The sequence below is a fragment of the Gracilinanus agilis genome, chromosome 2, assembly GCF_016433145.1.
Source record: "Gracilinanus agilis isolate LMUSP501 chromosome 2, AgileGrace, whole genome shotgun sequence".
NCBI lineage: Eukaryota > Metazoa > Chordata > Mammalia > Didelphimorphia > Didelphidae > Gracilinanus > Gracilinanus agilis.
In genome coordinates this window covers 181970300-181995237 of record NC_058131.1, presented here as the reverse complement: position 1 = coordinate 181995237, position 24938 = coordinate 181970300, and the positions used below count along the sequence as shown (strand labels likewise).

Below are 24938 nucleotides of genomic sequence, written 5' to 3'. Positions count from 1 at the left end.
CACCATTTTGGCTGGAGATAGAATACTTGAAGAGGAATAATGTGAAAGTAGTCTAGAAAGAGAAACTGGAACTAGATTATATAGAGTTTTCATTTTATCCGAGTGGCAACAAGGAGCCAGGAGAGATTTATTAGTTGTCTGATCCTAAGTTTCCTTTTTTTAATCAAATGAGGGAGATGGATTAGATGATTGAGAAAGTTGTCTTCCTGTTCTACCTCTTATATGCTGGGCTGATGGACTGCAATTTGTTATTTTCCCATGGCTACAGTCCCTGTGCGCTAGGATTAGGTGTACCTTAAGGCTTGTCTCCTTTGGGAGGCTCAAGCTTTTGCTCGTCTCATTTCCTCATCTTGTCTTGCTGGTCCCCCAGTTCCAGGTGATGCATCAGGGAGCCCAGCAACCAGCTATTGCTCAGTTGCCTGGGCCACCCCAAGGAGCCTCCCAGCAGCAGTTGATGCAGAACTTCTACCAGCAGCAGCAGCAGCTGCTAAAGGCTCAGCAGAAGACATCTGTGGCAGCAGGACAGTCGAAGCAACAGGCTCCTTCCCATCCCCAGCCACAGGTGCAACTGGCTGCTGCCCAGCAGCCACCCCCTGCCCAGGAGCCGGTGGTAAGACTCGACCTGGGCTGAGAACAAGGCAGAGCAGGCAGGAGCGTGCTGTGAGGGCGAGGGGATGGGCGAGAGGGACCTGGGAGTCGGGAGAGCTGGGCTGCGGACTCTCCTCCCCTCAGTGATTCTGCTGGTCCCTAAGGCTGAGGCAGGCGGCTGGCGTTAGCCAGAGGAGAGTGGTTGCCCTTTGCTGGGGTCCCTTCTTAGCAGAAGGTTATGAAGGCTTTGAAGGCCGAGCTTCTTAGAGGAGCCATGAGAGTGAAGGGTATGGTTTATATACCGCTCCCCAATAACTTATATTTCCATGGCATTCACTAGTTTAATGAAAGCTCTTTTCCCAAGAAACCTATAAGAAAGGTACAAGATAGGTACTCATCCCATTTTATAGAGGAGAAAACTGGGTCTCACTGTTCAGTGACCTCCCCCGAGTCACACAGCCAGGACTAGAGGCAGAGGCACGACTCAAACCCGTGTGTCTGTGATCCCATATGCAGTTTTCTCTGCACCAGACAGACTGATGGCATCTTTTACCATCTCCATTTGGAAGTCAGGATTCTAGTAAAACCCTGGTACCCTCTTCAGGAAAGACAGCCTACTGTGCTAATGGAAGCCCCTCCTTCCCTTAAGATGCAGGCACCTTGGCACTGTGGCACAGGTTGCTCTTCTCCCCACCTCAGAAGAAGTTAGCAGGCAAGCCTTGGGCAGCTTACCGAGCAGCCTTCTAACCAGGGCATGTGCTCAGGCCCAGCCTCTGAGGGTCCTGGGCAAGAACGGGAGGCCCCTTACATTAGGCACCCAGCAGCGTCCGGCAGTCTCCCCTGAGGCATGAAGGCCTGTGGCCTTTTCTAACCAAGCCCTGTCAATGGGCTCAGGCCTGTGGGGCCCCGAACCACACACCCTCGTGTTGGAGAGAAGAGGGGATGTTGTATTGGGATGGAGAGGGCCTGGGTCCCAAATACCAGATCGAATAACTTGCTGATCGCATGACCGCAGACAGTGCCTCGGACATCTGTCAGGCTTATTTCTGCCTCTCTAAAGTGAGCCCTTGAGCAGCTGCCTAACCTGAGCATTTGCAGTGGATTCTCATTTACTGCCAAGCCATCCCAAGGGAGGTCTCTTGGGCCCTCCTTACCATGTCTTTCCTAACCACACCACAAAAAATGGCAACTCAGCATACTTGAAAACTCCAAATGTAGAAGGGGATCCCCTATAGTAAGTAGGTGGTGAGCTAAAGAGTTGTCAGGCTTGGAGTCAGGAAGACTTGAATTCAAATCCTTCCTCAGAAACTTTCTTCCTAGCTTTGTCACCCTGGGCATGTCTTCCCAATGTTTCTTTGTCTAGTAAAAGGTTTAAAAAAAGAAATTAATTTTTTGAAAAAGCACAACTGTAAACATCAAATGAGGTAGATATCAGTTGCAAAGTACTATATAAATGTCATCTATCCCCACCATCATCATTATTATCAATATCTTGGGCTTAGAATAGGTTATTGAAATTCAAAACAAAATTAAATCAAACTTAGGGTGGAAGGAAGGGAAAGGGAGAGAAAACAAAGAGATAATTTGAATATGAAGAGTTTTTGACTTATAACTTTATAATGACTGCAGAGTACTTCCCCTCAATAGTCTGGTAATATTCCCATTTCACATTTAAGAAAATGAAGTCTCCAAGAGGTGATATAATTCTTTCAAGGTCACTAGTCAAGAAAAACTCAGGATTTGAATTTAGGTTTCTTAACTTCCCAAGCTGAAAAAGTAAAGACAGCATCAGGAATGAAATGTGGAATCATATGACTATTATGGTAGACTGAGGGCTGTGGTCCATTAAATTGTGGGTTTAGGCCCAGAAAGTCCATGCCCTATGCTACCCGGAAGCCAATAAGGCTTCTTAATGTATGAATGGGGTTAACTAGCCAAAGGAAACCTTCCTAGCAGTAACTCATAGCAAGAGTGATTTAGATATATGTTGATTCAGTGTTCTTTGAGGTCTCTTCTAATGCTAAATCCCATGATATGACTATGAAAGCACTTTTAATATAGAAATCTGCTATTTTCCTCTCAGTAAAAGTCTTCACTCATAAGAGGACAAATAGGCATGAGCAAGAAACAAACTTTTGCAGGATTTAATTTTTTTTATTTCAAAGATCCAAACTGTCTCCTTCCCTCCCTCCCTCAATTCCCTCTTCCCAATCAGAGATGATAAGCAATTTGGTCCAGGCCATACCTGTATTATCATGCAAAACATACTTCAATCTTAGCTTTGGTTTTTTTTGTTTGTTTTAAGAGCCCACGCATACAAAACCAAACCCCCCAAATAAAACTGTAAATACACCGATGTGAAAGATAGTCTGCTTTGACCGACATCCATCCAACTCCAACAGTTCTTTCTCTGAAGGTGGATAGCATTCCCTGTCATAAGTCCTTTAGGATTGTCCCAGATCATTGCATTGCTGAGAGTAGCCAAGTTTTCACAGTTAGTCATCATCCAATATTGCTGTTACTGTGTACAATGTTTTCCCAGTTCTGCTTATTTTGCTCTGCATCAGTTCCTGTAGATCTTTCCAGTTCTAGCTTAAGTCAACTTGCTTATCATTTCTTATAGCACAATAGTATTCCATCACCAACATGTACCACAATTTATTCAGCCATTCCCCAATTGATGGACATTGGGGAACTAATTTCTAAAAGAACTTGGCTATCTATGTGATTTGTTGCATGCCTTTCAAGTTATTTTTAAATTCTATAATGAGTCCTTCTCCAGTGCCACTTTTAAGACATGTGGATGACCTTAGGCTCTTACAGGCTCTGCCAACAGAGCCAAAGGTTTGAATTAGATCAGCTTCAAGGGATAGGTCTTGTTTCTGTCCTTTAAGCACCAACTTCATGATGTTCAGAGAGGTGTATCTTCAGGGTGGGCCCTCAAGGAGGAAGAATTGTGAAGCCACGGTAACTTGGAAGGACTGTCTACATACCTGTGCTGGGTTTGGGTCCTACATGAGTGGAGGGAGTAACCATCTTGGTAAAATTGTGGGTCTTTTAAAGCATTGAAATAAATTGCTTTGAAAGGGAGCATGTTCAAAATGGCCTGTCCTTGCTCAAACTCAACCAGATAAATGTTCAGTGCCTTCACCCTTTCCTTGGTAAAACATATGGCCTTCCTGCAGAAATACGGGAATGATCAAGTTCCTTTATTAATGAAGAAAGTGGCTTTCCAAGAACTGATTTATAGGTACAGAATGAGAAATCAATCCTGGAAGGGACTTTGGAGATCCAGCTACCCCAATCTCCTCATTTTGCAAATATGAGGAAAAACAGGATTCTGGGAAGGGAAGTGACTCATGTTGTTTCATGGGTGTTTTACACTGCTAGTTAAAGATCAAGCAAAAATTAGAACCAAGTCCTCCTGTTTCCCATTACAAAACTCTTTCCACTACAGCTCCTATCTCTAGTGTTTTCGAGGTCACTTAGATCATTCCTTGCTTCAATTCTATGAGGTAGATGTTGTCCCTGAACTTTCCTCCGTCATGACTTCCCAGTATCAGGAATGATGAGAGACCTAGATTTATCTCATCACTTCATTGGCCCTACGTAGATTTGACTACAAGCTCTGGAGAAGTAGTTTCTGTCCCCAGCTGCCAGATGATCATATTGGGGGGGGGGTCTCCCTCTGAATTATTTAAAAGGGGATGTGCCTAGGCCAATGATCTAATATGTTTTCTTTCCATACTTGCTGGGCACATCCAGGTGTGCCAGGATTCTAACTCTCTTTGCACTTCCTGTGTTCAGCTCCAAAATATAGTTTCTTTGTAAACTCGTGCTCCAGGTATGAAGCCCACCTTAATCAAAATGCCTTTGCATGTTAGGCCAGTCATGTGGAATTCCTTGTTGATTCTCAGGATCTCTGGAAGTTTTTCCTTTTCCTCTGAGAGGAAAACCAGGCTCTGGTACAACTTAATGTTATGAGGAATTTTGTCTAGGAGGTTGTATCTCTTTTTCTTCACCTCCCCATAGTAGAATACAAGCTCCTTGAAGGCAGGAACTGTTTCTTTTATTTATTTTTTTCTCTTTCTGATCCTAGCACAATGCCTCGTGTTAATTGAATCAAATATCACACTTATTTCTGTAGAGAGTCAGCAGTGCTTTGTTCCTAATAATCATTTCTTCTTCCTCCTGCAACCTAAATCCATTGAGTACAAGAATCCACCACCACCAATGTGATCTGATTCTTGCCTTCAGTATGAGACATCCATCCTCATAATCCCTTTTGTAAGTCTGCCCATGAAGACAACTAATGGGCTGTGTGACATTGTTCTTGTGTAGAGCAGACCTCCTAGTTCAGTCAAATATTAATCAGTGCTTCCCTGGAAATAACAGAATTTTTAATTTATTGGGGCTCCTCTGGCTCTGGCTAGAATCTCTGCAGAGTAGGTTTGCAGTGTATATATATATCAGCAGGACTAAACATTCCCCACCCCAGTCCCTAGAAATAGTCCACCAATACACACTAGGCACCTTCATCTTTCTTCCTTGTCCTAGGAGCATCACTCCTTCCTAGCTGTGATTCAAATAAGCATTGAGAGGCCAACCCAGCTCTTTTGTTTATCATCATTACAGCGTTGTTGGCATGCCCTGCCATAGGGTTGCACATGCCCATTTCAAGCTTTTTGGAGCTGGTTCTCCTATCATCCTATCTATGGTCCCATGGCACTTGAACATTGGGTTACTGTTGTCATTCATCATTCGATCATTTCTCATTCATTGTAACCTCTTTTAGGGTTTTATTGACTAAAGATGCTTGAGTGGTATGCTCTGTAGCTCATTTTACAGGTGATAAAACTGGCAAACAGGATTTAGTGGCTCACTCAGGGTAACACAACTAGTAAATATCTGAGGCTGGATTTGAACTCAGGAAGATGAATCTTCCTGACCCCATGTCTGGTTTTCTAGCCACTGTACCACCTAGCTGCTCTTGGTAGGTACTCTAAACGTAAGGCAGCCAGGGAGTGGAAGGCCTGATGGAGAGAGTAGGGCAAAGGGGGAGCTGTACGACCTGATAGTTACCCTGTATGCTGTATTATCGGCACAGCTATAATTCTCTTATTTTTTTCTCTTTGGCATCCTGCTTATCCTGGTCCCTCATTCCAATTCCAGCTGAAAGATCCCAGCTAATTAATATAACAACCCTGACCTCCACTGAAGGAAAGGATGGAAAACTATGTTCTTTTTCAGTGCTTTCCTTCTCATTTCAGAGAACTCTCATCAAACTTTCCACAGTCTTATGTGGGTGCCCTATCTTGGAAGCAAAATGTACCTTGGGGGTTAAATGTGCTTTGGGACAAGTAAGGCGGTGCAGTGGATAGAGTGCCAGCCCAGGAGTCAGGAGTCCACTGTACCACTTAGCTCATCTTCTGGGATTAAAATCTGGCCTCAGACACCTACTAACTGCTACTCCGGGCAAGTCACTCTGTTGGCCTCCATTTCCTTATCTGTAAAATGAACTGGAGAAGGAAATGGCAAACCACTCCAATATTTTTGCCAAGAAAACCTGAAACGGAGGCATGAAGAGTTGAAAATGGTTGAAATTACTGAACAGAAAAAATATGCCCATATATATCTCCACATACTCATGTATGTGATTATGCATGTATTTATACATATCTAATAGTTATTTTAGCTTCTTGCAAATAGAGATTGTTTCATTCTTTGTACTTGTATCCCCAGTGTCCCTGACAGTCAGTGCCTGGTACATACTAGTGCTTAATAAATCCTTATTGACTGACTGTTTCAAAGTTTTGTTTTTTAAAAAAAAAACCTCTTACTTCCGTCTTAGAATCGATACTGGGTATTGGTTCAAAGACAGAAGAGTGGTAAGGGCTAGGCAATGGGGGTTAAGTGACTTGCCCAAATCCAGGACCTCCTGTCTCTGGGCCTGACTCTCAATCTACTGAGCCACCCACCTGCCCCCATAGTAAGTATTTTTTAAATGTTATTTGGATGAAACAAAATTTCTCATAACTTCTCTGGGCTTCATTTTTCCCCATCTGTAAAATGAGGTTGGGCTAATGTCTAAGGTCGCTCCCAGCTCTACATTAAACTTAGCAACTCTATAGACATTTATCCTACACCTGTTATGTGCAAGGTAATGAGGCTACAAAGAGGAAAAACTAAAAGTCCCTTATTTGTGAGATAGTGATTTTCGTTCCTGTAACTCTCTAAGTTTTGATTCCTCAACTAATCTGAATTTCTTATATTTGAGCCAGTTTCTAGGTATGAGTTAACCATCCTTGACTTCTTTTTCTTTTTTTAAACTCTTGCCTTCTGTCTTAGAATTGATACTAAATATAGGTTCCAAGGCAGAAGGGCAGAAAGGCTAGGCAATGAGGGTTAAGCGACTTGCCCAGGATCACACAGCTAAGACATGTCTGAGGCTAGATTTGAATCCAACCCCAGCTCTCTAATCACTGAGCCACCTAGCTCCTCCCATCCTTGACTTCTAAGTGCAACCTTTTAATCCCTGGGGCCCCCCAGGCTGCAGTTTGGATGAGTAACCATGAGGTCAGGATGATTCTGTATCCCAGAAAGTAGCAGTTGACCATGTAGGATGGCATCTCCTGTTTGTGTACATATTGGTGACTGATAGTAATAGCTCCCATTCCCATAACACTATAGGGTTAACAAAACACTTTCTCTCCCCCAGATGCCTCCTCGGTAAATTATTCATGTGTGATTATCCATACTTTACAGATGAGGATACCAAAGCTCAGAGGTTGCCCCAGGTCCCCCAGCTCATGACAGAGCTGAGATTCAAAACCAGATCTCTCAAAGTCCCATGTTCACACTACACCACTGTTTCAGGTTATTTTATTGGATTCCTCAGGCTTAGGGATTTCCCCCTGCATTCAGTCCTTTCAGTTTCATCTGCCTCCTTGTGACCCCATTTAGAGTTTTCTTGCAAAGATAGTGGAGTGGTTTGCCATTTCCTTTTCTGGCTCATTTGACAGATGAGGAAACTGAGGCAAACAGGGTAAAGTGAGTTGCCCAAGGTTCCTTAGCTATTAAGTATATGAGACTGGATGGAACGCAGGAAGGTGAGTCTTCCTGACTTCAGGCCCAGGGTTCCATCCTCTGTGCCATCTATCTGCTCATCCCTTCCCGCCGAAACGACTCCACTTATTCTGTGTCTGTCTTGTTTGTACATAGTTGCTTGTGTGTTGTCTCCTCCTTAGACCGTCGCCTCTCTGAGAGCAAGGATTGTCTTTGGCTTTTTTCCTATCCTGTGCTTAGCACAGAGCCTGGCACATAGTAGGGGCTTAATAAATGTAGTAGACTGCCTGACTATTCATGGTTACCCTCTAAAGATTTCCTGAGAAGGTTCACGTTCATATGCTACGCATTGGTGTCAGCCTCCACACCACACTTGATATTTTCAGAGCCATTTACCTAATGGGAAAGGGAGGGCACCGTGGTGGCCATTATTTGACCATTCAAGTCCTTGTGACAGTTTTCAAACAAAGTTTTTTTTTTTTCTTTTTCTTCCATTCCTTTTTCACCTTCTCTTTTCCTAGCAGAAGCAAGCACCAATAAGACAACAAGTAAAGGCTCAGACTACCCCACCCCCTGCCATTCAGGGGCAAAAGCTTGGATCTCTCACTCCTCCATCATCCCCCAAAGCCCAGCGGGCTGGACACAGGAGAATCCTCAGTGATGTAACCCATAGCGCTGTCTTTGGGGTCCCTGCCAGCCAGTCGACTCAGTTGCTCCAGGCGGCTGCAGCTGAAGCAAGCCTCAATAAGTCCAAGTATGTGCGTCCTTTTTTTCCTTCTGTCTTCCTTCCAGCTGTGGGGAGCTGAGATGGGGAAGGGAATGTTCAGCTACCTAAAGTAGCCTGAGTGATTGTGAGGGACCCAGTGCCACGGTCCTCTTCTTTCTAGGAGAGCTTATGACATCCTGGGTTCTGAATGGACAGCCAGCCCATTTCAGACCCCCTAACGCAGTGGTTCCCAAACTCTTTTTTGGCCTACCGCCCCCTTTCCAGAAAAAATATTACTTAGCGCCCCCTGTCACCATACTATTACCGCCCCTTTACCATTATTCACTGCCCCCAAATGCACCTGTGGCCATCACCACTCCTCTAGATTGCTGCAGCACCCACCAGGGCTGCAGCCCACTTTGGGAATCACTGCCCTAAGGGATCAGTGATAGTTAACTCTGTGCTTGTATGTCTCCATCACTGCTTCCAGGAATGATCTGTATATTATTTCACCGAGATTTAACCTGGGGGCATCAAGGTGGCACAATGGAGTCAGAGACACCCGAGTTCAAATCTGGCCTGAGACAGTTGACTAATTAGAGAGCCTCAAACATCCCTCTTTGAACTATAATGGAACAATCAAGTCATAGATCCATTGTGTATTAGGATGCAGGATCCATCAGAGATAGATCCCCTTCTAGGGTGGCAGCTGCTTTTGTGAACAGAAAGGTGTTTGGATATGTATGGTGTTCTATTCCTGTTGCCTGATTAAGTTGGTGATGCCCAGCTGTGGCTTGGTAATTACAGTGTCCTTACTCCACAGGAGTGTTTTTGGAAGGCTGATTTCTTCTGGCCCTTCAATCTTTGGTTTCCAAGATAGATCCTCAGTATACTTATTCTGCCATCTGAGAATATGGAGTAGTTGAAGTTAACCTGGCAGGAAAATAGCACCCTCCTCACCCTCAGGGCGGCCACTGGTTCATTTTTAAATTAATTGTGGATGCTTGAAATTCCTAAGTTTGAGTGGCACAGGGATCAGATACTCTGACCCTTCCACAGGATGACACCTAGCCTCAGGGGACACCTTGAGGGCAACTCATGTCACCCAGACCATGTAGTACTCTTCAGCTGATGAATATTCTAGGAATTATAGGCACAGGGAAAAACAGAATCAGTTTCCTGGGTCATCTTGAGGAAAAATGGCTCCATTTGTTAAGATCCATTTGTTTCAAATCAAAAAGAACTGGTTGGTGAGGGTTGTAGTGTGCCAGGAGAATAGGCAAAAGGAAATCTTGTATTCAGTGTGTGGAACGTGTCTTCTATACCTGAAGAAGAAATTAGGGGAGATTTCCATTGGGATATTAAACAACACTTTTCAGAGAACCCAGGCCCATTGCTGCCACAAAATCCCATCCAAAAAAAAAAGGCAACATTGATTTGCTTTGGCTGTGGATTCTGCAGCACAACAGGATCCAAAGAACAAAATTAAAGGAGGCTCAAAGGGTAGAAAGAGACATGGTTGAGCCGGGGGGCAAAGGAGGGGGAGTGGTATATAAATGGCTTTTAGCTTGTGATTAGCAATGATTTACAAAGAAGAGGTATAAATATAAACAGAGATCACTTCTACCAATGAAATATTAAAAGACACAGAATGTTTAGTAGCTTCTTTATTATGGTCTCCAGGAGAGGTATGAACAAGAAGTGGAAAGAATAATGTGAGTAGAGGTTGCATCTGCACTGGTGGAGAGTATTCAGATAAATATAATAATGAATTTCTCAAAATATTCTATATCTTTGCATCATTAACACATCAAGGGGGAAGGATAAGTTAAGAGGAAAAGACATCGGTAAAGTATTGGCAATGCCCTGTGAAGCTCAAGAACCCCTGTGGGTTCCTAAGGGGGTATAGGAGACTGCCTGGATAAAAATGGCACCAGTCTTTCACAAATGCATCTTTGTCTGATGGTTTATGATACGTCTAAGGACGTCTACAACATCCTCCCATCAATAGACACTCTTCTACCTTGATGTCAGACAAAAGACTCATGAGTTGGGATCATGCATTCAAACTATCCTGACTCATTCTGGAAGACAAGTTTCCCATTTGTGCCCCTTTCCAAAAAAGATTCAGTTGGAGGTCCAACTTGGTGAGCCCCATAACTTAGCCTCTCTGGTCCAGGACGTATAGGATCAATAGTACATAGTGATTACATTGAGAACCTAGGGATCAGCCACCCCTCCCCCAATAGAATGCCCCATACTGACTGAAGAGCCCTTGATCTCAGGTCCAGAAGATGGATTCTACCTGAAAAAAACCTTTCTGAGAGTGGTGTCCAGGAATTCATTGTGACTTGACTTCCTGTTTCATCAGGGAGTTTAAGCAGTCCCCCTGGAGCTGAGCTTCTGATACAAATTTTATTCATTTGTTAAAATAATCATGACTTGTTCAGAAAGCTCCAATAATTCCTTTCCTTTAGGATAAGGTACAAAACCCTCTGTTTAACATCCATTTATAAGTCCTTACCTTCTGTCTTAGTACCAATTCTAAGACAGAAGAGTGGCAAGGATTGGGCAGAGTTAAATGATTTGCCCAGGGTCATACAACTAAGAAATGTCTGAGGTCAGTTTTGAACCCAGATCCTCCTGACTCCAGGCCTGGCACTCCATCCACTGTGCTACCTCACTGTCCCTTCTGTTTAGCATTTGAAACCCTTCCCATGCTGTCTCCCACCTATCTTTACAGAATGATTATACATTATTCCCCTTTGTGCACACTGTAATAATAGCTAAGTTAACCTTTGTTGTTGCTTATACATAATATTCCATCTCTCACCTCTCTGGCTTTGCACAGGTTCTGTTCTCCATCTTCCTCTTCCTAGAACCTCTCTCACCAGAAAAAGAAAAAAATATGCCTGGAATTTTCTTCTTTCTTACCACCTCCTCCTGGAGCTCCTGGCACTTTATAGAGCTCAGCTCAAATGTTATATCCTACAAGAGTCCTTTCTTGATTCCTCCATTTGTTAGTACTTTCTTCAGTTACCATTTATTTATTTTCTGTATAGCCTATATTAACTTATCTGTGAACCTGAACTTCCCAATATAATGTAAGGTCTTTGAAGGTAGGGACTTTTCTTATTTTCTTATTTGTATCACCAATGTCTGTCACAGGACCTGAGCCAAAGCAAGCATTTAATAAATGTCTGTTGATTAATTGGTCTATCTCTCTAAAGATTTAGGTCCTTGTTCAGCTTTTACTCACAAGTTTTGTTTCATGGTGGGTTTTATTTGGGGATTTGTAGGTCTGCATCCACCACTCCATCAGGTTCTCCCCGGACCTCTCAACAAAACGTTTACAACCCTTCTGAAGGCTCGACTTGGAATCCCTTTGATGATGATAATTTCTCCAAACTCACAGCTGAGGAGCTACTGAACAAGGACTTTGCAAAACTTGGTGATGGTGAGTGACAAATGCTTTCTCATGTTTAGTAGTGCAAATTATTCATGCTGACAAACATCCCACAGATTAGAGGAGCCAGGTAATGCCTGCTCCCACAGCTCTTTTGCCTAGGTAGCTATTCACATATGAGCCTTTCTTTCCATTTCCCTTGCCTAGAAATTTTTGCACATAAAAGTTTTAAAGTTTGGAGACAGAAAATATTTTTGCTTATTATACTGAATTCTTACCATCCTTAAGAAATTCTGATAATCTTTGCTGTTACAGCAATGGGACAGTGAGGGAAGTTAGGAAGAAGACTTCCAGGAGCATCATGGTTCAGTAAAAAGAACACTGACACTGGTTTCAGAGGACCTGGGTTCAAATTCCATCTCACATTACTTTTGTGACTGTGGGAAGGTCACTTAACTTCTTCCTATCTCAGTTTCCTCAAATATCAAGTGGGGGTGATAGTAGTAGCTCCAACCTGCCAGGGTTATTGTGGGAGCTAAAGGAAATAATATTTATACTGCACTTAGCACAGCTCCTTCCTTGTGCACGATAAGTACTTAGTAAATGCTCATCTCCTTCCTTCCTAAGAGCCACAAAATGCACCCAGATCTCTTGACTCCACATTGACACCTCCTCCCTTTTAAAAACTTATCCTGCGGAACACATTTCCATATTGGTCATTGTTGTAGGAACACTCTCATACAAAACGAAAACCCGCAAATAAAATTATAAATAAATTGATGTGAAAGATAACCTGCTTTAATCTGAATCTGACTCCCAACATTTCTTTCTCTGGAAGTGGGTAGTATTCCCTGTCATAAGGATTGTCCCAGATCATTGCATTTCTGTGAGTAGTCACGTTTTCACAGAAGATCATCATACAATACTGCTGTCACTGTGTACATGTTCTCCTAGTTCTGCTTATTTCACTCTGCATCAGTTCATGCAGAGCTTTCCAACTTTTTCTGAAATCATTCTGCTTGTCATTCCTTATAGCACAGTAGTATTCCATCACCAATATGTACTACAGTTTGTTCAGCCATTCCCTAATCGAGGGATATCCCTTTAGTTTAGTTTCCAGTTCTTTGCCACCACAAAAAGATCAGCCATAAATATTTTTGTACAAGTAGGTCCTTTCCCCTTTTTTATTATCTTTTTGGGATAAAGATCCAGTAGTGGTATTACCAGATCAAAGGGTATGCATGGTTTTATAACCCTTTAGGCACAGTTCCCAATTGCCTTCCAGAATGGCTGGATAGTTCACAGTTCCACCAACAGTGCATTAATGCCCCAATTTGCCACATCCCCTCCCAACATTTATCGCTTTCCTTCACTGTCAGATTGGCCAATCTGACAGGTGTGAGGTGGTTCCCCCTCCCAACACCCCCAACTCCATACCTTCTGTTTTAGAAGCAAATACCAAGTATTGGTTCTAAGGCAGAAGAGTAAAAAAGGCTAGGCAGTTGAGGTTAAGTGATTGCCCAGGGTCACACAGCTAGGACGTGTCTGAGGTCAGACTTGAAAACCCAGGACCTCCTGACCCCAGGGTTGATGCTCTATCCATTGAGCTACCTAGCTGCCCTCACAGCATTGACTCTTTCCACAAGTACTATGTTATTTTCATACCAGCAACAACAATCATAAAAATAATAATAAACTTCATTTCTAAAGAGTCTTCAGGTTTACAAAGCTGTTTCCTCAGAAGAACTCTGTGAAGGTAGGATCTTTGCTTTCTCTGTCAGTCTGGGGGATTTCTGACTGTTTCGCAGTGTGCTTACCTCTAGCAGCTTCTTTCTCTCCCGCACCCCAAATTATCTGTTCTTCTGTACATCAAAGGATCCATGACCACTTGGATGATGCATCTTTCGACATATAGATGGCAACCACCCTTGCCATTGTTTTAGTCTATGCAGGTCTTTTCTGTGACCTTCCATAGATTCTCCATAGTGAATCCATCCAGTGTTTTGGATTTTCTTTAACCTGCCTTTTAAAACTCCACAAGTATTAGTGTAAAACTCAAGCTATCTATCTTTTACCTCTTATCTTAAATATGTCTCCCACACATCTCTTTTTCCAATGATATATTTGTGGAAATAATATCATTTATTCTGTTTAGGGAACTGATTATCTTCTACCTACTCTCTATTTACCTGTTTAGAATGTAAACTCTTTTGAGGGAGGGATTATTTTTTTTTCTTTGTAGTCCTAGGGCTTGCTACTGTGACTGGCACATAGTAAAGAGCTTAATATTTGTAATGTGATTGACTCCAAACCATCCTTCACTCAGTTGACAGGGATTTTCCTAAAGTACAAATCTGACCTTGTCACCCCCTCAATGAATTCATTGGCTCTCTGTTACCTTCAGGGTCAACTATAAACTCCTCTGTTTGGCATTTAAAACTTTCCTAAACTGATACCTTCTTACCTTTTGAATCTTCTTACACTATTCTACCTTCCAAATAGTCTGCTTTTCATACATTCCACTTTGCATCTGCTGCCCTCCCTGTTTGGAGGCATGCAATCTCCTTTTATTACATGGTGATACTGATAATTAGAGAAACTTTGAAGGAAGTTCTCTGTGCTTGAAGCTATCAAGGAATATTATGTTATTTTTAGCATATTAAGGTGACTTCTTGATGGAGAACCTTTAAGGCTTGCTACCAAGACAAATTCCACCTCTGAAGCTTAGATGTTTACTGACTACATGATTCTGGTCTGGGTTCAAAACCCTTTTTTTTGTGCCTAGTGCCTCTGTACCCTTGGACAAGTTGCTTATTTCTTTTGGCCTCAGTTTCTTCATCTGTAAATTTAGGGGATTGGAAGTCATTTCTAGCCCTAGCTCTATGATCTCTTTTTCCTCCTTATAATCAATAAACATGTAGAAACTCACTTATACAACTTTTATTCAAGTATGTGACTGAAAATCTGATCTATGTGGGAAATAATTTGTAAAAGAGTACTTGTTCCCTTCTCAAATTTTCCAAGATGTTCTCAAATGGTTGTAAATCATAACCAAGAATTATGAGAATATAGACATGAAAAAATAGGTATATAAGTTGGTAGTTTGTGATAACTTCTCAAGTGACTTTTTTTTATGTTGAAGGGTAGGAATCTATAATTGTTTCTTTTGGAAGGGTGGAAATGAGAGAAAGATGTAGGATTGACATAAAGAAAAATATTGTCATAATAACTGAAGCTATTCAAATATAGTTTTGACTGCTGCTTTTGAAGGTAATAGATTTCTTCTTGCTGAAGGACTTCAAGGAAAAACTGGAAAGTCACTTCTTTGGAGTGTTGTAAAGAGGATTCTTGACTAGGTGTAGGTATGAGTTGCCCTAAAAGACCTATGATGTCCCTTCTAGCTCTTTGATTCTGTAACTCCATGGAGCCTAAATTAATTTTGTGTGTGTGTGTGTGTGTGTACATGTATGTACGTGTATTCGTTTGTATATGCACATGCTGCCCATTGTACTTGTTGGCATTTGCCATGTAAAACATCTTCCGCCTTTTCCTTGAAGAAAGTAGTGATAATATACAATTTAAGGTTTCTGATTAGCCTGCAAATGTGGTTTCTTGCATTCCATAATTCTTTTTTTCTCAAGTTTCTTTAATTTTTATTATGAATATTTTCCCATAGTTACGTTTCATATTCTTTCCCTCTCCCCCAAACCCCCCTTAGCCGACACACAATTCCACTGGGTTTTACATGTATTAAGACCTAATTCCATATTATTGATAGCTGCATTCCATAATTTATTGTCTTCCACTTTGCCCACCTTTTCATTGAGGTCACTTTGTACTAAGGTGTATGTTGACTAGATATGGAGGATCTTATATATTTCTTAGTAGACTTTTCCCTAACTATACTATAACAAATGCTCATATATAGATTTCAGTTGTCTTAATGATTGTCTTTTTGCTTATGCTTATCATGAAAACATTGATGCATGATGACCAAGTGTCTCATGAAACTAAGGTTCTTGTTGCCTTTGGACATCCAGTTAAACCAGCTCCTTTATCTGCCCCTCCTAGGAGAACTTGTGGGCCATGGGCCATTGTTGTACCACATATTGTGGTTACATTTTTAGAAAAGGCCAATATTCATATTATCCCATTTTCTCCAAAAGTATATCAATTTATGATAGATGAACAAAAATTATGCATTTAGAGGACTGGCAGTTGGTGTTGATTCTCAAAATTGTATCCACTTTCTTTTCTCACTGCTCTACCATATCACCACAGATAGGAAAAATCTTTCTGTAGGACTGAGGTCCCTTTTGCATTGTTTCTTTATCTTATGAGTTGCCATGATCAAGGAATTCATTGCCTACTGGTCAGCCTGTTGCCAGTGAGCCTCCTTTCACTTCACCAAGCTGATGCTCAGATACCAGAAAGTCAACCATTGGGTCCATTCTTACAGCCCATCAAGTTTGGTGGAATGTTTTATATTCTTTGATACAGGGGAATAACCTTCAAGAATCTAATATCATCTCCATGCTCCAGTGATGCATTAAAAGTTGAATTTTGTCAAGATTTTGTGTCCTCTTAGTCTCATTTCTTTTTTCTAATACAGAATGGAATGGGAATTTAAAAGTACTTAGAACTCAATGGAAAATAATGGAAAATATGCACTGTATGAGAGCCTGATGCTTTTTCCAGTGGACAAATAATAATAGGAACTTGTTTACTTTTCAATAATATTTTCCCCAATTACATGTAAAATCAACTTTTAATGTTTCTTTTTTAAAAAAATTGAGTTCCAAATTCTCTCTTTTCTTCCCTTTCCCCCTCCCTGAAACAGCAAGTAATTTAAAATAGGTTATACATGTGCAGCTATGCAAAATATATTTCAATATTAGTCATGTTGTAAAAGGAAACAGACCAAAAAAGCAAAAAAAAAATCTGCTTCAATATGCATTCAGATGCCATCAGTTCTTTCTATGGAAATGGATAACATTTTTTATTATGAGTCTTTTTGAATAGTCTCGGATCTTTGTATTGCTGAGAACAGCTACAGCATTCACAGTTGATCATCATACAATATTGCTGTTACTACATAAATATTCCCCTGGTTTTGCTCATTTCACTTTTCATCAATTCATGTAAGTCTTTCCAGGTTTTTCTGAAAGCATTCTGCTTGTTATTTCTTATAGCACTATAGTAACTTGTGTTTATGTATCTCTTAAAAATTTATAAAATGAATCCTTATAGCAATCCTGTGAGTTAGATGATACAACTATTGTTATCTCCATTTATAGATAAGGAAACTGAGACTTAGCAATTGAAACTAGAATTAAAGTGAATTGACTTTTGCTTATGGACTTTGACTTTTGTATATTATTTTGCCTGCTCAGAGACTTTTCCCCACCTTGTTTCTGAATACTCAAATTTGAGGTTGCTAGATGAATTGAGATGCCATTATAACATCCAAGAATAAAACAGGCATATGATTCTGTCTCTCCCCCCCCCCCCCATCTAAAATGTTAAATGTGTATACTTAAAGCCATTTTCTCACTGAGTTATGTGTTTTGCTACTTAGGTAAATCTGAAAAACTTGGTGGTTCAGCAGAGAGTTTGATTCCAGGCTTTCAACCAGGTCCAGCCTCTACTCAAGCAGATGCTTTTGGCTCCTCCTCCTTTTCTACTGGGACCGGTAAGGCTAATTAATGGTTAAAAAAAAACACCTAATCCTCTTGTTGGTGTCATATCCTTATGGCATGTCCAGCCAGCCCTGTATCCTTATTTTGACTCGTGGCTCTGAACACAAGCTGCATGATTGAAAAGGAGGTGATAGCTAAAGAACTTGTAAGTGAGACTTAGATAACTAGATTAACTGAGTGAATGCACTGCATTTGCAGATTTGGTGGGTGAGCGTTTTGAAGGATGAGACAGCCATGGTTGGTGGCACAAGCTTGTAATTCCAGTTACTAGGGAGCTAAGGCTGATGGCTGTTTTGGTCTTGGAGTTCTTAGCTACAGTGAGCTATGCTGATTGAATGTCTGAAGAGATTAGTATGGTGAGCCCCCAGGAGTGGAGAGCCATTAAGTTTACTAAAGAAGAGCAAACCAACTCAGGTCAGAAAACAAAATTATCATGTGGATCAGTGGTGAGAATCAGTATTCCAGTAGTTCCTGAAAATTCCAACCTAGTCTATGCAAGATGGGGAGACCTCACTTTTTTTTTTTTTTTTTTTTAGGATTTAATAGAAACATAAATAATGTATGGGGGTGAATGTGTTGCTACTTAAAGTAAAGGAAAAAGTTGTGATCTAACAAGACAAACCAGAGTTCATTTACAGTTGTTATACTTTCTCTTTTCTGGGCAAAGGCTTAATTAAATATTTTTGCTCTTTGCTAGCATGAAATGTCTAACATGTTGGCAGGAAAAATTTTTCCTCTCTAGCAAACATTTTGCTTGGTCTCTCTTAATCTCTCAGGGATGAATTTAAGAATCTTAATTGTTAGATGTTTACTTCTAAACCTAAGACCTTTGTTTCTAGAATCTTTGCATTAAATCTAGATTCCAGTGCTTTCTCTTGGATTTTGTATCCTCATCTGGTCAGTCACAAATGTAAGGGGGGGGGGGGAAGGGTTTTATGGGTTCAATATATTAAAAGGTGGTTGCCAAAGGATTGAACTATTATCAGTCCTCAATTAAGAATAATCTCAAGTCAAAATTAACTTTTATGGAAGTTTATTTATTTACAATTAAGAAGGTTGAAGGTAGGGAAATTGAGAGAGAGAAACTCTGGCCCAGACCAGAGGCCCAGACCAGGTAAGAATTTAGAGGCCCAGCAGTTGGGGCACAGAGGTTAATTAAACAAGGCTTCTAGCCACAAGGCCTCCTCTAAGAAAAGAGGCCTCCTTGAGGGTAGAGCCTCCAGAAACGCCAAGGGAGGAGAAAGAGAGTCAGCCTAACTTACCCACGTGGAACAGTCTCTATCACGAACCAGCAAAGCTCCCTCAGGTCCCCTTCACCAAACCAGCTGCAGCCTCACTCCTCCATGAACCAGAAGAGGTCCTCACCAGATGCTGTCTTCCACTGAAGACCTTCGCTGACTGAGGACCTTCTCCTTTTAAAGGGGTCACTTATGCGCCACTTCCTGTGCCTCCCTCCTAATTTGCGTGTCCAATCAAAATAGACGATTCTCATAGGACCGCCTAGAGGGCAGTCAGTTGACTCTAGCACACTTGGGTTATGGACCTCCAAGAATTAGAGGTGTTCTCACCTTTGGTGATTAAATCTAAAGATGGGCAGTGTAGGCCTAATCTAATTTTCACACCAACTAGTATCCTTCCCACTTTCTGTTTGAAATGAAGATGAAGTGTGGGTAAGAGTGAGTGTGTGAGTAAGTAGTGGTGACTTCTGGTTGTTATTCCTCCCCACCTCTTTCCCTTTTTTTTGGCATGTCCACCCTTCCTCTCTCCCAAACTCCTTCCAGTCAATCCTGGTGCTTCAACTGACAAGCATAGTGGCTTTTCACCACAAAAATGTTGAAGATGTTTTTATTCTAGAGCACGCTTAGATAAAACAGGAAAAGAGCAGATAGATTACTTTCATGAAATAAATATTTTTCAAAAACAGTAAAAAGAATTAAAGGCAATTTAAAAAAGAGCAGGAGAAGCAACATAGTATAGCACTAATGGAATTTAGAATAAACACTTTTCTTTTTGTATACTAAGGTACTCTGATATATTGACTCCTTACTTTACTCCAGCCTTATATGTTCCCAATTCACTTTATTTGAAAAATTAAACAGTGAAATTCACCTGCTAGCAACATTCCATTTCCTCCCTTCATGCCTTTACACTGGCTGTACCCCTACTTCTGTTTATTCCCTCCTTACTTTAACTTCCTGTAATCCCCAGACTTTCTTTAAGACTTTGTTTAGATGCCATCTCCTAAATGAAGTCTTTCTTGATTCCTCTTCCCCTTCCCCTTTTGCCAAATGTTAGTATTCTTTCCCTCTTGAAATTTATTTTTCTTAACTCTATATAGACCTTGTATTTGTATTTCTGTATATACATTGCACTTCCCCAAGAGAATAAGCAATTTTGGTTTTGTTTCTCTAATGCTTAGTAAACTGCATTGCCCGTAGCAGACACTTAAGTGTCGACTTGAGCTGATCAAATTGAATTAAATTGAAAAGGAAACACATTTGAAGAATGCCAATTAAAATGAAAACCGACAGTGGGGATTGGTCTAAGAGAAAATGAATAGAGGTATATAAAATGAGACCATCAACAAAATTTATTGACACTTGCCTGCTGGATACAAGATTCTGTGCTAGGTACTGGGGAGATATAAATGAACAAAAGACTCAGCCACTGCCCTGGAGATGACATGCTTTCATAGGATCCCATTCAATGATGATTTTTCCCAGCCTGGAAAAAATGTAGCAAAATACATTCAAAATGTATGGGTAACCCATACCCATAAAATATGGGTAACCCAACTTAATCCTAAGCAACAAGATTTATGTAGTCATTGACAAAGGACTAGAGTTAATTTTTTTCCTCCAAGTTTCTAATTCATTTCATTCTACCAAGTAGAGATGATTATCCATGTGTTCATTTAGAAAGCATTTTAAAATATTTTAGTTTTGAAATTTATTTCTCCGCACTTGCTTCAAAGGCTATGCATGAAATTCTGAAGAAACCCCAGAATCTCTAAAAGTGTATATAGGCCACTGCCCTTCCAAAAACTCTTGGCTTCCTCAGAGGCCAACATGTTATTAGATGGATGTAGAGAGCATTGGTCCTATGGATCTCCCTTTCTTACCCACAAAACAACTCAGAATGCAGATTTCAAAGACTGACTTCAGAAGAACAGAAGGTCAACTCAGTTCTTTTTATATCTTCAATTAGTACATCTTAAAACCCTCATTTCTCACATTTGAACTCTAGTGACACCTGAAATCCAAGAAACTTGCAAAATAATTTGCTGTGCAGTTATTAAATGATTGAACTCAGAATCTATCCCAGGTGTTTTTTATTCTTTTAAAGTTTAATTCTAATCTTTTAATATCTGTCAAGCTATGTACACACACACACACACACACACACACACACACACACACACACACACACACAAAATATATCTTAGACCTCAGAGAGCTATCTGATGCAACCCACGCCTACTTTAGAATCCCCTCTGCTACTTGACCCAAATGTGGATAAGCCTTTGCTATCTGTAAAATGGGGATAATAGCACCTACTTCTCAGGGTTGTTGTGAGTATCAAAGGAGAAAAGAATTGTAAAGTACTTAGCATTGGTCCCTGACACATAGTGTTATATAAATGTTAGCTGTTGTTGTTATTATTATTATTATTGATTTCCAGGAAAGTGGAACCCATTTCCTACTGTGACCAGCCATTCCAGAAGAACAGATGGAAAATTCAGCAAACATTTGTTTAGCAATTACTATGTTCAAGGCTCTTTTGGTAGATAAAGGAGCTGCCATAATAAGTAATGCACAAGCACTTGCTTTCCAGAAAATACTGGCATTAACATAGCTTTGTTATGCAATGAAGTTGCCACAAAAGGTTACATAACTAAGTTTCAAATATTTTGAAAGACTTTCATTTTTACATTTGTTTATCTATGGTCTTTCTTTACGGCATTCCCTATTTTCCCCCCTTTTGTTGTTTGCCACATTGTGATTTTTGACTGTTACAGAGTCTCCCCTGGCCAACAAAGATGTTGATTTGTTTCCTACTCATAAGAAATGAGGCTGTAGGCTTCACATGGGCACAGACCCTTACTGAGCTGAGACTATCTTCCTAGGAGGGAACAAGCACAATGTTTCGGAAAGGGCTTCTCTTTAAAACACCTTTTTTTTGGTGAAAATTGCAAAGGAGATGTAGCTACAGATAATCACATTTTGTGGGTAACAGGCTGGGGATGGTGACTAAAACCAATCCTGCCTCTTGACAACTCAGCTCCCCAGTTTCATTTTAAAACAGATTAATAAAAAGTTTGTCCTTTCCCAGTAAAGACACAGAGAAATACTAATGTCTGAGGAGGCAGTTTGATAAAGGAGGGAAAAATCTTGGATTTAGAATTAGATTAAGAAGACCTAGGTTCAAAGACTAGCTTTGACCTGGGTTCCAATCTGGGCCCAGATACTTCCTAACTCTGTGACCCATGGCAAGTCTCTTAACCCCAGTTGCTTAGGCCTTGCCACTATACTGTCTTGGAATTGAAACTAAGGTGGAAGGTATGGGTTTAAAACAAAATATAACAACAACAAAATACTGGCTTTGTCACATACTTCCTCTATGACCTTGATTAAGTAACCTAACTTCTTGAGACTCCATTTCTTCTCTAGAAAATGAGGGAATTGAACTAGAAGACCTCTAGAATCCCTTCCAGCTGTGAAGCTATGGTCTCATGAAAGTTTAAAAATGCCATGTTGAAGCAGGCTGGGAGGCTAGGGTGACAGATAAACTGGATGACCTTAGATAAGTACCAACTTCTGGGCTTTTTCACACCTGTGGAAGTAGAAGAGTTGGAGTAAGGGGATCTTTACTTTTTTTAATGTCATGAGCCCCTTTTTGGAAGTCCATGGAACCCTTTTCACAATGTTTTTCATTCATGGAATAAAATAGATAGGGTTATCCAATAAATCATTTATATAAAAATATTTTTTAAAAAATAAGTATATGGTTCCCAAGTATTTGGACCCTTTTGGCTGGATGTGATTTTAAAAACCACCATGACTAGATCATGATTTAAGGCAGAAGTGTCAAACACATGTGGCTTGCAAAACTTCTAAGTGCAGGGGGACCAAACCTGATTAAAATTTATTGGGGTATATTTAACAAAATAAAAATAACATAAAACATAGATAATGTTGTATTTTAAAACTAAGTCATTATGCGACCTACTGGGATCTTTATGTAGGGATGGATAGCCTCTATTTCAATTGGAATTTTTACCACTTCTTTTAAGACTTTATTTATGTGGAGCAAAGGCTCATAAACCTGAAGGGCTCAGAGGCTGTCTAGTCAAACTGCTTGTAGTATATAGAGAGTCTTGGGGAGTTAAGTGACAGAAAAAAAATCACAGATAATCAGTATCAAAGACAGGATTTGAATGCAAACCCTTTGAATACAGTGCCTGTGCCCTTTGCACTATATCATATTGCCCCTAAAATTCTGTGAATTTACACATTTGTCTCATATTTGAAACATTCCTGTACTCCAGCTCTGGACATTGGCCTCCTTCCTATTCTTCCCACAAGACACTCCATCTCCCGACTCCATGTATTTTCCCACATGCCTTAAATTCTCTCCTTCCTCTTTTCTGGCTTTTCCCTCATGTCTCTGCTAAAATCCCACCTTCTGACAAAATCCTTTCCTGATTCTGTCTTAAGACTAGTATCTTGGGGGCAGCTGGGTGGCTCAGTAGATTGAGAACCAGGCCTAGAGATGGGAGGTCCTGGGTTCAAATCTGGCCTCAGACACTTCCCAGCTGTGTGACCTTGGGCAAGTCACTTGACCCCTATTGCCTACCCTTACCACTCTTTTGCCTTGGAGCCAATACACAGTATTGACTCCAAGACGGAAAGTAAGGGTTTAAAAAAAAAAAGAAAGAAAACTAGTATCTTTCCTCTGTTGGTTCTCGCCATTTATCCTGTATGCATTTTTTTTGGGTTGCTTATAGTTGTTTATGTGCTATCTCCCCAGAAAGCAGGGACTGTCTGTCTCTTGCCTCCCTTTGTATGCCCAGCACTTAGCACAGTGTCTGGCACATAGTAAGTGCTTAAATAAATGCTCGTTAATGACTGTTTTATTTTTAAATGACTGTAAACAATATGCCAAGGTTATCTCACTAGTTGGAGATAGATCACGGTGCCTAGCTCAGTCCTTAAAGTGCTTTCTCCCTCTGATGTGGTCAGCCTGTGTGAGATGATCTCTAGGAATTCACGGTCTTCTTGGGGAGACAATCATCAGTCAGGAAGTGGATACTCATGGGAAACAGTATATGACAGAAAATTATAGACTTTTTGGCCCAGGCCTGTGAAGTCAGTCATCTGTGAAATGTAGAAATAAGGAAACAATTAAGTGCCCAAGCATGTGATCCACACGTAAGTCTGTGGGAGTTCCAAGAAGGGAGAGAGATCCTGTGGGCTAGTAGTCAGAGGAGGTCTCCTGGAAGAGAGGCACTCAAGGGCTTGTGTAAATATTCTGCCATTGTCACTGTGGTGACTGCCATGTCCTGCATACAGAAATATTCTGAGATCCAATTGTAAATATTGAAGAACACCGAAGTGAGACTGGTTTAAGTCTACAGAGACTTTCCCTTTTATCTTTCCTTTCTGTTTTTCCCTCTCTCCCTCCTCCCTCTCCCACTACTGCTCTTGTTCAGATCACACAATGCCTTGTTGGCTGCTGAGTAAATTCCCTGGACAGGAAAGGCTTATGGTGTCTTGATGTTTTCTGCTTTTCTCTACCTTTTCCTCCTTTTATTCTTGCTCACTACCCCACCCTCCAGCTGAAACAACGAAAGCTGTGCTTGGTCTGGATGCGAGTCCTCCTCTTCTGAGTGTGTCTGACCCTTTCATCCCTCTCTCAGCACCTGATGCTCCAGGTAAAGAAAACTAGAAGGGGACACCTGGGTGAAGGTGTGATAAATACCCATTTCCACATTGTTTTACACAAGTTTTGTTTTCAACCTCTCAAGAATGGAATTAGAATTTGGAGGGATTGGGGGCATAGGAGACATTGAATGAAAGCCAGAGTATGGGAAAGTACCATTCCCAGGACACTGTTTCAAGGAAGTGACAGAGATGACTCTGTGGCATTCACAAAGGGATGAGGGCACAATAAATTAATAACACATTCCCTTATGCATATTTACTCACCTGTCTTCATTACCTGAACCTCTGCCAGTTTTCTAAGCAATACCAGGCTAATGGGAAAAGAAAGAACACTGACTTCTGGGAATCAAGAAACTTTGCTTCTAGATCTGTCTCTGCTTCTTACTAGCCAGGTGATCCTTGGACAAATCACTTAACTTTTCTGGACAAGTCACTCCCTCCCTTTTCTCTCTCTCTCTCTCTCTCTCTCTCTCTCTCTCTCTCTCTCTCTCTCTCTCTCTCTCTCTCTCTCTCTCACATTGTCTCCCTCC

At 40.9% G+C, this 24938-nt stretch overlaps 1 protein-coding gene across 1 annotated transcript in view; it reads left to right on the top strand.

Moving 5' to 3' along the window:
• AAK1 (AP2 associated kinase 1) overlaps positions 1-24938 on the top strand; it is a 231061-nt gene that overhangs the window by 187399 nt on the left and 18724 nt on the right. Inside the window, exons 13-17 of the mRNA XM_044659555.1 lie at positions 371-610; positions 8178-8407; positions 11659-11816; positions 17344-17457; positions 24303-24398. Coding sequence (XP_044515490.1) covers positions 371-610; positions 8178-8407; positions 11659-11816; positions 17344-17457; positions 24303-24398 — 838 coding nt within the window. The remainder of the gene's footprint in view (positions 1-370; positions 611-8177; positions 8408-11658; positions 11817-17343; positions 17458-24302; positions 24399-24938) is intronic.